Source organism: Cottoperca gobio, chromosome 20 (assembly GCF_900634415.1).
Source record: "Cottoperca gobio chromosome 20, fCotGob3.1, whole genome shotgun sequence".
Taxonomy (NCBI): Eukaryota; Metazoa; Chordata; class Actinopteri; order Perciformes; family Bovichtidae; genus Cottoperca; species Cottoperca gobio.
The window spans coordinates 7,418,369-7,431,926 of record NC_041374.1 but is presented as its reverse complement, the minus strand read 5'-3'; the positions used below and the strand labels follow the sequence as shown (position 1 = coordinate 7,431,926).

The window sequence follows — 13,558 nt, the reverse complement described above, 5'->3', positions numbered from 1 at the left end:
TTAGTTTCATTGCACTGTGCAGATTTATTGTCCAAGGGGTTATGGGAACAACTGGTTATAAAATATGTAAGAGTTATGTTCTATAAGATGTCTCAATGTGCATGAGGTTGTAACTTGACCTTAACAAGTAACACAAGTACCCACAATTAAGAAGAGGTAAACTCACATTCATGTTCCCTTCATCTTGAAAGAGTGCTGGTACTCCTCGTTCAGCATATTTTCCATCAGCCACCTCACAACTGAGGTGCCACAGAGCTCTGTCTAGAAGCCAAGCTGGTTTCAGATAAGGAGAGTTTACCAGGTTGTAACCACACTCAGGATGGAGATGAATCCACTCACTGCTAACAGCTAAAGACAATAGAGGGTGGAGGGGAAGAGAAGAAGAGAGGAGACAAGACAAGAGTGTACAAAATGTGATGTTTTTGTTTCTGTAATAAGAGCAAAACTAAGAATACGATTATGTTGCAATCCTTAAAACAGATAAAGTAATTATTGTAGGTGACTTTGAACAAACTCATTGTAAGTATATATATATATATATATATATATATATATATATATATCTGTATCATCTGTACAGGTTTTATGACACCCGGAAGTTAATTGACATCTTCCCAGATACATTCTTTATCTATATATGCAATAGATGCTGTACAAACATCTATTGCATATATGTCTGTCCTGGGAGAGGCATCCCTTCTAAGTTTAAACATTAAAAAATGTATTAACATAATCAACAGAGTGTGAAGAGGCTACACTATTGATGTTACATCAAAGACATCTATGTATTGTGTTGCAGAGATATCTACTGAGACGAGAACAGCGAGCCCTATCCCGTCCTGTAAAACCACTTGTATCTCAATATGAGAGAATGACGGACGAGAACTGCACCAAGGGCTTGTGAATCATGTTGAAGGTACAGGATCAGTGTAAGTTTTGATAGTTTGATTATTGGTTTGATTTCAAAGTGGCAGAAAGGAGAAGGTAACAGTATACAATATGGTACACACAAATCTGAGTATTTACCAGGAAACAAATGAGGAATTATCTGTTAGTAAACCATTAGTTAATGAGTAACTCCTAAATCAAATTATATAGTTTAGCTAATATTTAGTTAAGGATTAGTTACATTACATTACATGTCATTTAGCAGACACTCTTATCCAGAGCTTACAGTGAACCAACTACAGGGACAGTGCCCCTGGAGCAACTCTGGGTTAAGTGCCTTGGCACAATGGTGGCAGCCCCTGGTATGAATTCACAACCTTCTGGTCTTCTATTTGTAACTAGACCACCACCCACCCATAGAAAAACAGTTCAGGAACAACTTGATAATTGATGAAAAATTGAAGTACTTCACTAATAATTACTAATTGAGGAGTAGATAATGGTGAGTTACTAAAGAAAATGCTGGGAGATCTTATATTAATAAATAATTAAGTAAGTTAGTTCATGAATATCTGTGAATCCATCATACCACTTTGAACACTTTCATGAGTCGTTCCCGATTATCTCCTGATACTGTCCGGAACAAAACTAGTAACGACTCATTATTACTGATTACTTAAACATTTTAGTTGCATAGTTTTTTGTTTCCTCCTAAGTAAAAATAAAACAACCATAATACTGAGTAATTACTCGGTCGTCCCTTATTATTTCCTTATTATCTTATAACTTACCTTTTTTGTGTCCTTTCAAGCAAAGTGAAACCAAAATACTGAATAGTTACTTATTAGTCCCTCTTTCAATTAAGAGTTACTTTACAATTAATTACTTAACAAAAGAAAACAGAGGCAGCGCGATTCTTAACAAGTGCTGCTCAGCAGCTGGTTCAGTTAATCAGGAACAACTCTTGAAAGTGGTCAGTATGATCGATTCACAGATATTCATGAAGTAATAATTACTTAATGAGTCATTAAAATAGAATCTCCCAGTCAGTTCTCTAGTAACTGATCATTATTTACTATATAGTTCTCTATTAGGAATTATTAGGGAAGTACTTATTAATGATTCATCAATTATCAAGTCGTTCCAACTTGTTAATCACTTTTCTTAATTTTATTGCTCTTTAGCTTCTCTATAAAAAAATTAATAAGGAGTAACTTGGTAACTAATGGTTCACTAGCAGTTAGTTCCTCATACGTTCCTAATTTGTTCCATGGGAACTACTCACATTTTTGAGTAGGTGTTTGTGTTTCATCCTCCCAGCCGCAAGAAGGCTGCACCTATAGTTACGAGTTAGCATTTACAGTGCAAACTCCAGCACCGGGATTCTGACAGCGCCGACTCCCAAACATTCAGCAAACATTCCCTTTCTGCCGTTACACAGGTTAGAACAAGTGCTTCACCAGCCCGCTGTGACTTTCATGGCGGGGAGGGTTTTATGCTTTGAGTTGCAGTAAGGACAAGAGGAAGGTGCACTTTCTTATTTCTGCCACTTTGGATTTAGTTCAATAAACAAACCATCAAAACTATACGGACTGTACAGCGCCCGGTTAGTGACACGAACACACAGATGGCTAATGTAAACTAAAGGCGGACGCCACATGTAAAGATTTAAGATATAAGTACTATTTTGACAGCTGTTCTGTCAAAATGTACTCCCATTCTTTTTATATATATTTTCTATTGACATTCAGCATCAAACAATTCCATGAGATGAGTTTCAAATATTGTATGCATACATCGTCCATTTATGTTAGCTTGAAATGTCCCATTTAAACATTTGTAAAAAACAAAACATAAAACAAAAACAGTGAAAAGTATGAACAAGTAGGGATTGATCATTTCTATTTTTGCAATCAAATCATAGATTTTCAAAATATAGATTTGTAAAATATGGCCTATGAGGTGTTAAATAGTCAACCCAATCTTCCTCACGTGACACAAATAATTCCAATTTAGGATCGACATGTGCTGTTATCTTCTCTATATGTGCTCCATTTCAAGATGTGCTACTTATCGGTAAAGATACTATAATAGAGTATCAAAATATGCTCTCGATATTCTTACAGTATAAATGAAGTGAGTAGTGGTGTAATTTTAAATGATTCTGTCGTGGGATCATTATTTGATAGGAGATTTAGGCCTATCAAAATATGCCTGAAATCTTAAATATCAAAATATGTTCCCCATATTCTTACAGTACCCTTGCTATTTATTCGACTAGGCAGCATAAATTGTCAATAACTATTTTGAATAACTAATTTCCATTAAAGCTTTGATTGACAACAAAAGTAGAATTCAAACTATATTGATGATACAATTGTGAAACATCAACAAACAATGTTTGCGAGAGGGAAGGTTTTCTATCTGTAGTCTAGCTGTCATGTCCTGACAAAGTACAGCCCCGTGCCATTACCAATCTATCTATGTATATGACCTTCAGCATGAATGGAGATGAAATGTCAATGAGGAAACTGAGAAGGGGATGCAACAGCCACAGCTGCCTGCTGGAAAGGCCAACTGTGGTATATTTCCACCACAGCAGTGCCACTATCCTTGTTAAAAATAAGACAAGATAACTTTTCACTCAGTCACTGCAGAAGCAGATACAAATAGAATACAGCACAGTATAATACAACAGTGACATTATATCACATTGTACCACACACAAGTGGCACAATGCAACATTTAATCAAAAACTGCCCCCTCTCCAATCGATTATTACAAAAAATAATCAAATTGCTATAATATTAAAATTAGGTGGCCTTAGTAAAGTTTTAAATATTAACATTTATTTTGTTTTGCCTGCTTGTCTCCTACACTTTGTATGCAAGTGCTGGCATCTATTTTTATAGCCCCTACCCCCTTCCATCACGAGGCTTTGCCTTTTGCCAGGACACCATTGTAAACAACATTTTGTTCTTAATGAGTTGCCTGTTAAATAAAAAACAAACATACTTCCTGTTACCTCCAAGATTGCTGAGAGATGGGTAACCAGCAAACTGATCTGAATCTATTGAAGTTACAATTTGGGTTCAGGAGTTACTGTTCAACTGAGACGGTAAACATCTTTTGTGGAATGTTTGTGGAACTAAACTACATGGAAGTCAATGTTAGATAAAGACTGACCTCATTTCTGAAGCTTTATAAATATTGTAAATATCTGCATCACCTTCAGCCTAAACTAAATTAGACTAGCCTGGGCAGAATTTGAGACTAATAAGGTTTGCACAGTGTGGAGCACTCAGAAAATGTGTGGTTAGACATTTTCAGAGACTCAACTACTGCCCAAAGATCAAATCAGAAAAATGTAAAAGACTCAATAAGAGCAAAATATCCAGTATGAAAGGGACACAAAAGGACACAAACGACACAGCCATTGTTCAGTGACTTACCTGTGTGATTATAGACCACATCGGTGATACAGAGCATGTTCCAGTCTTTCCTCAATGTCTCCACGAGATTACCAATGTCTCCCCAGGTATAGTGCTTCCCCTCAGGTGAGAAGTCAGGGTTTAACATCAGCTGATCAGCCATGGAGTAGCAAAAGCCAGATACACCAAGCTTCTGTAGCGGGGTGAAGTGGATCATGTTGTAGCCTACACAGAAAGGAGCCAAACGTTACGTGGAGACTCAGATAAAGAGAGTCCATCATCATCATCATCATCATCATCATCATCATCATCATCATCATCATCATCATCATCATCATCATCATCGTTGAGATCAGTTGATTTGTGTACTGCAACATTTTAGATTTAGCATAGTCATTACTGAGTTAGACCGGGGTGGTGGTTCCCCTATTCAAAAAGGGGGACCAGAGAGTATGTACCAACTACAGGGGTGTCACACTTCTCAGCCTCCCTGGTAAAGTCTACTCCAAGGTACTGGAAAGGAGGGTTCGGCCTATAGTCGAACCTCTGATTGAAGAGGAACAATGTGGATTCCGTCCTGGTTGTGGAACAATGGACCAATTCCTCACTCTCGCAAGGATCCTGGAGGGGTCCTGGGAGTACGCCCATCCGGTCTACATGTGTTTTGTGGATCTGGAGAAGGGTCCCCCGGTTGTTAATGTGGGAGGTGCTGCGGGAGTATGGGATGAGGGGGTCACTTCTGAGGGCCATCCAATCCCTGTACGCCCAAAGCAAAAGTTGTGTCCGGATACTCGACAGTAAGTCGTACTCATTCCCAGTGAATGTTGGCCTCCGCCAGGGCTGCGCTTTATCACCAATCCTGTTTGTGATTTTCATGGACAGAATATCGAGGCGTAGTCGTGGAGGAGAGGGGTTGCAGTTCGGTGGTCTAAGGATCTCATCGCTGCTCTTTGCAGATGATGTGGTCCTTATGGCATCATCGGTCTGTGACCTTCAACAGTCACTGGATCGGTTCGCAGCCGAGTGTGAAGCGGTTGGGATGAGGATCAGCACCTCAAAATCTGAGGCCATGGCTCTCAGCAGGAACCCGGTGGATTGCCTACTCCGGGTAGGGAATGAGCCCTTACCCCAAGTGAAGGAGTTCAAGTACCTCGGGGTCTTGTTCGCGAGTGAGGGGGCGATGGAGCGAGAGATTGGCCAGAGAATCGGAGCAGCGGGGGCGGTACTGCAGTTGCTTTACCGCACCGTTGTGACGAAAAGAGAGCTGAGCCAGAAGGCAAAGCTCTCGATCTACCGGTCGATCTTCGTTCCTACCCTCACCTATGGTCATGAAGGCTGGGTCATGACCGAAAGAATGAGATCACGTGTACAAGTGGCCAAAATGGGTTTTCTCAGACGGGTGGCTGGCGTCTCCCTTAGAGATAGGGTGAGAAGTTCAGCCATCTGTGAGAGACTCGGAGTAGAGCCGGTGTTCCTTTGCGTAAAGGAGCCAGTTGAGGTGGTTCGGGCATCTAGTAAGGATGCCACCTCGGCGCCTCCCTAGGGAAGTGTTCCAGGGACGTCCAGCTGGGAGGAGACCCCGGGGAAGACCCAGGACTCGGTGAAGAGATTATATCTCCTCACTGGCCTGGGAACGCCTTGGGATCCCCCAATCGGAGCTGGCGGATGTGGCCCGGAGAAGAGGGAAGTTTGGGGTTCCTTACTTGAGCTGCTGCCCCCGCGACCCGACCCAGGATTAGCGATAGACGATGGATGGATGGATTACTGAGTTGGATTCTGAGAGATCAGTCATACGGCAGATTGAGTCTGTAATGTCGACACCTGCCAGAGCTAATATATGACTGGTAATACGACTTCAGCACTACTCATTTGGGAATGATATCCATGAACTATCGTTTACAACAGTTTTAATGCATTTGAATGCTTCTGGTATACAAAAATTTCACTTTCTGCATCAAATTAGACATCTTTGTGTCAATAAAAAAGATAAATAATGAATCACAAAAGTCTATTTACTACAACCAGTGCAGTTAGGAAGGGATTATTATGGGCGGGGGTATTGTATTTATAAAAATGTTGACACACTAAGATGACGAGATGGCAGACAGACGCAGAGCAAAATAAACATTCATTCGGAGTGGAGTTTGTGCCCTCCTGATTAATGCAAGTCCAATATTCACTCTCCTTTAAGCTCTGGTTTTGGTCCCTACTAAGTCCTTTGATGACTTATTTTCCTACTATGTCATTGTTGGGCACGCATCAGGGGATGCATTAGCGTTTATTCAACACTAGAAGTATTCTTAAAGGTTCTCTATACAGAATTAAGAACATATCTATGATTAAGAGATTGCCTCCACACAGCTCTCAACATGGCAACGGCTCATTTAGTTTCTTGCATACTAATATATATATATATATATATATATATATATATATATAAATAAATCACTATATAGCATGTTTTTTTGATGATTTAATAAATAATTTTCAATACAAAAACATTAGTGTAGCTTTAAATAGTTCTGTACCATGATGGCCAGCATCAGAAGAATGGCTCATATTATGCAGTGTCATAGTAGGCTTATTCCAGTTACCAATATACAGTGTTTACCAGCCTCAGACTCTACAGGGTAAAACAGGTAATAAAGTTATTTTGGTTGTCAGTTTGTGTCATGTGATTTATATTATTCAGTGCAAACTGACCTGTTACAACAAATCATTGTACAACCTCACTAGAGCATTGCACTCCCAGAATGCAGGGTTACTTTTGGTTCCTAGAGTCTCCAACAGTACAATGGGAGCCAGAGCCTTCAAGCTTACTGTGTAACCAGTGTAACCAGCTCCTAGTTTGTGTTTAAGAGTAGGCTAAATACTTTCCTCTTTGATAATGCTTATAGTAAGGGCTGGCTCAGGATTGCCTTGAGCCAACTCCCTAGTTATGCTGCTATAAACTTAGACTGCCGGGGACTTACACCAGTCTCTCCTCCTCTCCCTCACTAACTTAATGCATTCATGTCCCTTAAATGCATGTTACTAACTCAGCATCCGGGGCTTTATCCCCGGAGTTTCTGTGTCTCTTATCTGGCAGGTTGCCACTATTAAAGGTCTGGATCATAAATCGTGGCTGCGCCTGTTTCCCTGGTTCTGCCCGACACCCACGTTAATATTTTTTGGAGACACCTGGAAGCTTTTTGACATCCTCCTGGATCAGTCTTTCATATATGATCACATTATCATTTTTGTCACATGGATTGTCTGTTGTAATTTTACTACAGTGATCCCTCCTCAGTTGCTCTCCCTGAGGTTTCTCCCATTGTTTGTTTTTCCTTGTGCGCTGCAAGGGTCTAAGGACAGAGGGTGTTGTATGTACAGTCTGTAAAGCCCACTGAGATAAATGTGTGTATCACTTTTAAAGCAAGTACTACAAACAACAATATTTGCAAACATGGAAATAACATCCAATATCTGTATTGTTAATGTTGTGTATAATACATGCATGTATGGTACTGATGTTGTATTGAGAAAATTGCTCTGTTCTTTTCATTATGACCTACATACCAGTCTCCTTTGCGACCCTGACCCTGTCAATCCATTTGTCCAGTGGGCCAAGGCACTTGGCCACGTATGTTTGACTGCTGATGCTGTCCAGTGGAAGGATGTCATTGTTGGCTCCCACCCTCAGCACTGGATCAACTACAATGTAACCACCACTCACTTTCTCTTTATCCCTGTCAAAAAGACAAAATAACATACAAAATGGCATTATGTCTAGCACACTGTCTCAGCGCTCTGTGTGTGTATGTATCTGCTGGTCAGTTGATACTGAAAATGACTCGGTTAGAGTGTTTGTTTATTGTTTTTTTTACCAAACATGCGTGCATGTATACAGACTTTGTACCAGGTGTGCAGCTGATGATGGTGTGGCAGAATATTTTGTTCCTTCCTAGATCAGCAACTTTGACAATTAGTGCTTTAATCTGATTTGTGGTTGTTCCTTATTTCTTATACCTTAAATATTAAGTTATATTTGTATACCTATTTTTAGTGTTCCACCTAATCCCTTAGTTGCCTGCCCCACCTAATGTATGACTGAATATTTCCCCCTTGGTTGCAACCATGACAGATACCATAGCCATGCGTTTTTTCCCTCTATGTGGCTGTGGTTGGGAGAGGTGCACACAACTCAATACCTTGCCATGCATGTTGAGTTTTGCCTCTTTCACTTTGTTATAAAATTCATTTATGTAGTATAGATTCAATTGTCCACTGTCTACACAGACCACAAGGCATTCATTACTGAAATCAGCCAGAATTTAACAATCTTTGGGTTTTTTTTTACCTGCCAGACTAGTAAAATATTATACAGATTCAGAGCTTGTACAATGGCTTCTCTCTTGGAAATACATATCAACCATCCTCAGGAATCCTGTAGTCCATTAGAGCTGTTGGTAATATTTTTTGATTAAACAGACTCCAAACACAATCTTTTCAAGTTACTCAAAATATGTTTCTGTTCCGTCAAGGGATTAGTAAAGGGAGTTTCGGTTTTGCTGCTTAAATGCCATCACTATTAGTAGTACAGTAGCATTATTGTGCAGACATAGTAGCATACCCCGATATGAGTTACTGCATATGATGATAATAATAGTAGTAATAAACAGAAGTAATAAAATATAAAGTATATGATGCAACTTACCCACAGGAGAAGTAGTACTGGTAGGATCCAGCCACAATTAAGTCCAGTCTGCAGTATTTATCACAGTCATCCTCACATCCGTTTGGGTAGAACCAGTCCAAAGGACAAAACTTTAGCCGATCAAACTTGTGGCCTTTTGCAGGGTAGTTGGTGTATACCTGGACTTCCTTACCCTGGAGGGTAGGACCAAGACGGAACTGCAGCTCATAGCCTGAAGACAACAGGAGTAATTAGGACTTATAGAATACACTGTTAACCTATACATGGTGCCCTCACGTGAGGTTCAATTTAATCTGTTTACAATAAGGGTCCTTTTAAATTACCCTGATGACCTGGTGTGGTAATTACTGCTGTGTATGTTTTCTTAAAAAGGTTTATATGGAATTAAGAACATATTTTTGATTGAGAGATTGCCTCCACACGCCTTTCAACATGGCAATGGGTGAACCAACGGAGCTAACAGCACTAACGGTGCTAACAGCACTAACAGGGTAAACAAAGGCAACAGATATATAGATACTGTTCCTACAACAAACACATGATTTTCACCCAGTAGACCACTATTTGTGTCCCGTGTAAAACCAAAACTGAACATTTTTTAAGTTACATTACAATTGTAGGTAATTTAACCCAAGCCACGATCTTTTACCATAACCAAGCAGTTTACTGCCTAAAGCAAGTGTTCTTGTTTAATTTCAAATCATCAACCAAGTGTTTACTGCGTCCGTAGTGGAGCGTCATAGTTTGACATCCAGGGCAACTCAGTGATTAAAAAGTGACAACAAGGAGTCCAGACAAAGCGCCCGTATGTGACGAGCTGGGAATAAACACGGGAAGAATATGCCTGGAATGGGGACCGACATGTGGCAAACTTTGCAGAAGATGGTTTTCTGTTCCGTGTTGGACCTTTTGTAGGCAAACGACATTACTTGCTCTGTCCAACACGCAGTTAATAAAAAGTCTCATCTTCAATGAATTCCATACTGAATTCAAGGCTGTTAGCTCTCATGAACTTAGCTTGATTTTTGTTTTAATAGTTGTCTTTTCATCTTTTTTTTTTTTTTTTACTGGAGCACATATGGCATATGACAGAGATACACTCAGCAACATCTGAGAAGGAAGCGTGGTGATTGGATAGGGTTGGGGTTAGGGTTAAGAAGTGAAGTGCAGCGGACTTTGAAACGATCAACACCCACGGCATCTTCCGACCTCCCAGCCAGTGAGCCAGACCTGTGTTGTAGTAAACTTTCAGTGGTATGTGTATAATCACTCCTTCCCTCATATACTGTATGTTCAACCTGAAATAAAGACCATTGCGCCCAGTGAAACTTCCCGACCACCTAAAGGTGAGTTTATGGCATGTTTGGATCGCCTTCATTCTTAGTGCATTGAATAGACTATAGACTGGAAAAAAAGTGACCAAATTACTGACAAGGTTGCAGGACCACACTTTTCAAGGTTAACCATGCAGGACATGGCACATGTTTTATTATTCTGCTATAGGTGACTGTAGTACAGTTGCATTGTATTTCTAGGTGACAATACAGTGGTGCTATTGTGGTGTGCACAGCAGTTAATAACAATTCTGTGGTTAAAGTGCAAAGTAGTCCTACCTTGTTCCAGACGAAACAGAGCTCTCTCTAGTCTCTCCATGCCTCTGCTCTGTCAGCTGGCCTCTAACATGCTGTCCTGTTCTATTTAGGCTGCCTTCGTGGAGAGAGACAGCACTGGCATAGCCTCGTAACATGAGACAGCTCTGAATACTGTATGGGGGACCTTGTCTGCCCAACTATTGATAAATAATACAAAACTTAACAAATTTGTTTACTAAAATTGCCTTCTCATTATTAAATATTTATTAAACCAGTCACTGCAGTCCCATAGCTGGGCAACATATCAAGTATTTATTACTTATATTTGGATGTGGCTAATTGATGTGGGGAGCAGATATGTTGTATTGCTTATTTGCCCTTATAATTAATCCACTGACATTTACAGTACAATTATGTATTCAAGTATACAGTAGGCTTATATGTATGCATGTAAATGTATGTTAATGTATGGGTAGGTGCATGTATGAGTATGTCTATGTATATGAATGTATGCTCTATATTACTATGTTTAGGTACATATATATGTAGGGTATGTGACTGTATACCTATACTCCGCTTGAAACTGCAAACTATGTACTTGAAGGACATCAAGTTGTCCTCACGCATGAGGGGTTTCTGGCGGGACGCCGGTTGACGCTGCAGCGCATTGCCGTGACCGTTGGCACAACTGAACATAATTTGTTGCATGGAGTGTGATGTGCTGGAAATGACATACCTGCAATTCTTGCACTACTTGCTGTGTCCACTATATAGCGCTAGAGAACACGCACTTAAACATTTCATTATTTTATCCTGTTGGTGTTAGACAACAGCCCCAAGAGACTTTGTGATACACTCTGCTTGGCTTTACCGTCGGGTAAATTATGCACTATGTACTATGGGAATAAAGTAAAACATTGCGTGACCACTTTTTATCTACTTTATCATAACATATATTTGTGTTGTTTTGTTAATAAAATGTGGAAGAGTAATTGACCAAATTAAAATAATAATTGCAGTCCTAATACATTGTTGCTACATTCATAACCTAGTAAATAGACAGCATTTATATAGTGCTTTTCTATTCTTAAAGACCACTCAAAGCGCTTTACGACACAAGCCAGCATTCTACTATTCACCCACACTGGTGGCAGAGTTTGACAGAGCCGCTGCGCATGTGTCTCCCTTGGCTAGTTGAGGGAATGCACCCAAAACTAGCTCCTCCCACCCCCCTCTGTAGTCTTTCAAGGAGGAGAAGAAGAAATCCGAGTGTTTTCGTCTTCCAACAGGCAGTTTAGTCTAAGTGAAATATACGAAATAATTATTAGGAGGAATGTATTTTTAACAACTAAAACACAGCTCTGTATGTAGGCTATAGCATAACAAAGTACGAAATAATCATCAACGACAAAAAGAAACCACTAAACTACAGTGATATATGTATATATACATATATATACATATACACATACATATATATATATATATATATATATATATATATATATATATATATATATATATATATATATATATATACATACACACACACACACATATATATATATATACATACACACACACACACATATATATATATACATATATACATCTACATATATACATATATATATATATACAACCGTCGATGTTGAGGGTGAGGTTGTTGATGGAATTGGTAAGCGTTTTTGGTCCAATGATGATGATTTTGGATTTATCACAGTTTAGTTTGAAGAAACTGATTTGAAGCCAGGATTTTATTTCAGTGATGCAGTTTGTCAGGATAGAGTGGGTAGCGGTTGAGATTGATTTGGTGGAGATGAGGAGCTGGATATCATCGGCAAAGCAGTGCAATTGGAGACCATGACAGCGGATTAAGTGACCAATGGGGAACAGGTACGATGAAGAGGAAGGGGCCGAGAACTTGGGGGACAACTTGGGGGAGGGGAGCGGTGGGGGATTTGCAGTTATTAATGGAGATGAACTGGTGCCTATCAGAGAGGTATGATTTGAACCAAGAGAGGGCAGTGCCGGTAATGTTAAAGGTGATTTCAGGTTGGGTGAGGAGGATGGAGGGATTAATGGTGTAAACACTGCCGCTGATTAAAAACCTCTATGCTCTTCTCTTTCTAGTATATAGGCACCTGGTATAACCAAGCTACATACAGTCTGCTCGCTGATGGGTCAACGATGGCAATGCAGAGTTGCTTTAAAGATTCAACTGCCTTGCTGCCAAAGTTTAAAACAATGTCTGTACATTCCTTGCTGGGAGAAACTTTTACCAGTCACTCTGCATATGAATAAGTATGGATGGATTTGCTTTTCTTGTACTATTCAAGTGACAATCTACATTAGCGCTGAATATCTTTTCTGAACTGTAGTGGAATATACCAGACAGCACATCAGGACCTAGACTACTGTTGAACATTACAATTAAAGTAAACCAATGTGGTCATAAGATTGCTTTATCAGTGCTGAAACTGTGGAAAGAGTTTATTAACTAGTAAAGTAAGGGAATTTTTATTTTCTGCTTTTGCACCTGAATATATTTCAGATTTGTACATTCATGCCCACAAATTCACAACATAAAATGGGGATATCTTTTTACATATTTGTTAATTCATTCATTAATAATGGAGTTATATGACTCATTGAAATAATTATATTCTTAAAGTGCATTATGTTGTGGGTTCCAGATGTAATATTTATGTTAACAAATGTGTATTTGGCTCAGAATAATTATATTTAGCCAAGATTAGCCAAACAAAACAAAAACATAGAATACAATTATTTTTTAGAAAAGGAGAGAAAAAGAGATATTCACACCTCGGTTTTAATTGTAATTAATAACATAAATTGATGTGCTAACAATTTCTCCTTTAAAAAAATTCATATGTATTGCACAAGTTAGTTTTTCCAGAAAATTCTAAACATATTTTAAGTCATTGTCC

At 39.2% G+C, this 13,558-nt stretch overlaps 1 protein-coding gene across 1 annotated transcript in view; it reads right to left on the bottom strand.

Annotated features, from left to right (window-relative positions):
* The window catches only part of LOC115025484 (glycogen debranching enzyme-like), a 52,738-nt gene extending 42,037 nt beyond the window's left edge, over positions 1-10,701 (bottom strand). Inside the window, exons 1-5 of the mRNA XM_029457778.1 lie at positions 10,629-10,701; positions 9,016-9,226; positions 7,878-8,047; positions 4,341-4,544; positions 167-348 (exon numbers count right to left, since the gene is read on the bottom strand). Coding sequence (XP_029313638.1) covers positions 167-348; positions 4,341-4,544; positions 7,878-8,047; positions 9,016-9,226; positions 10,629-10,668 — 807 coding nt within the window. The 5' untranslated portion in view covers positions 10,669-10,701. The remainder of the gene's footprint in view (positions 1-166; positions 349-4,340; positions 4,545-7,877; positions 8,048-9,015; positions 9,227-10,628) is intronic.
* Positions 10,702-13,558: the final 2,857 nt, after the last annotated feature.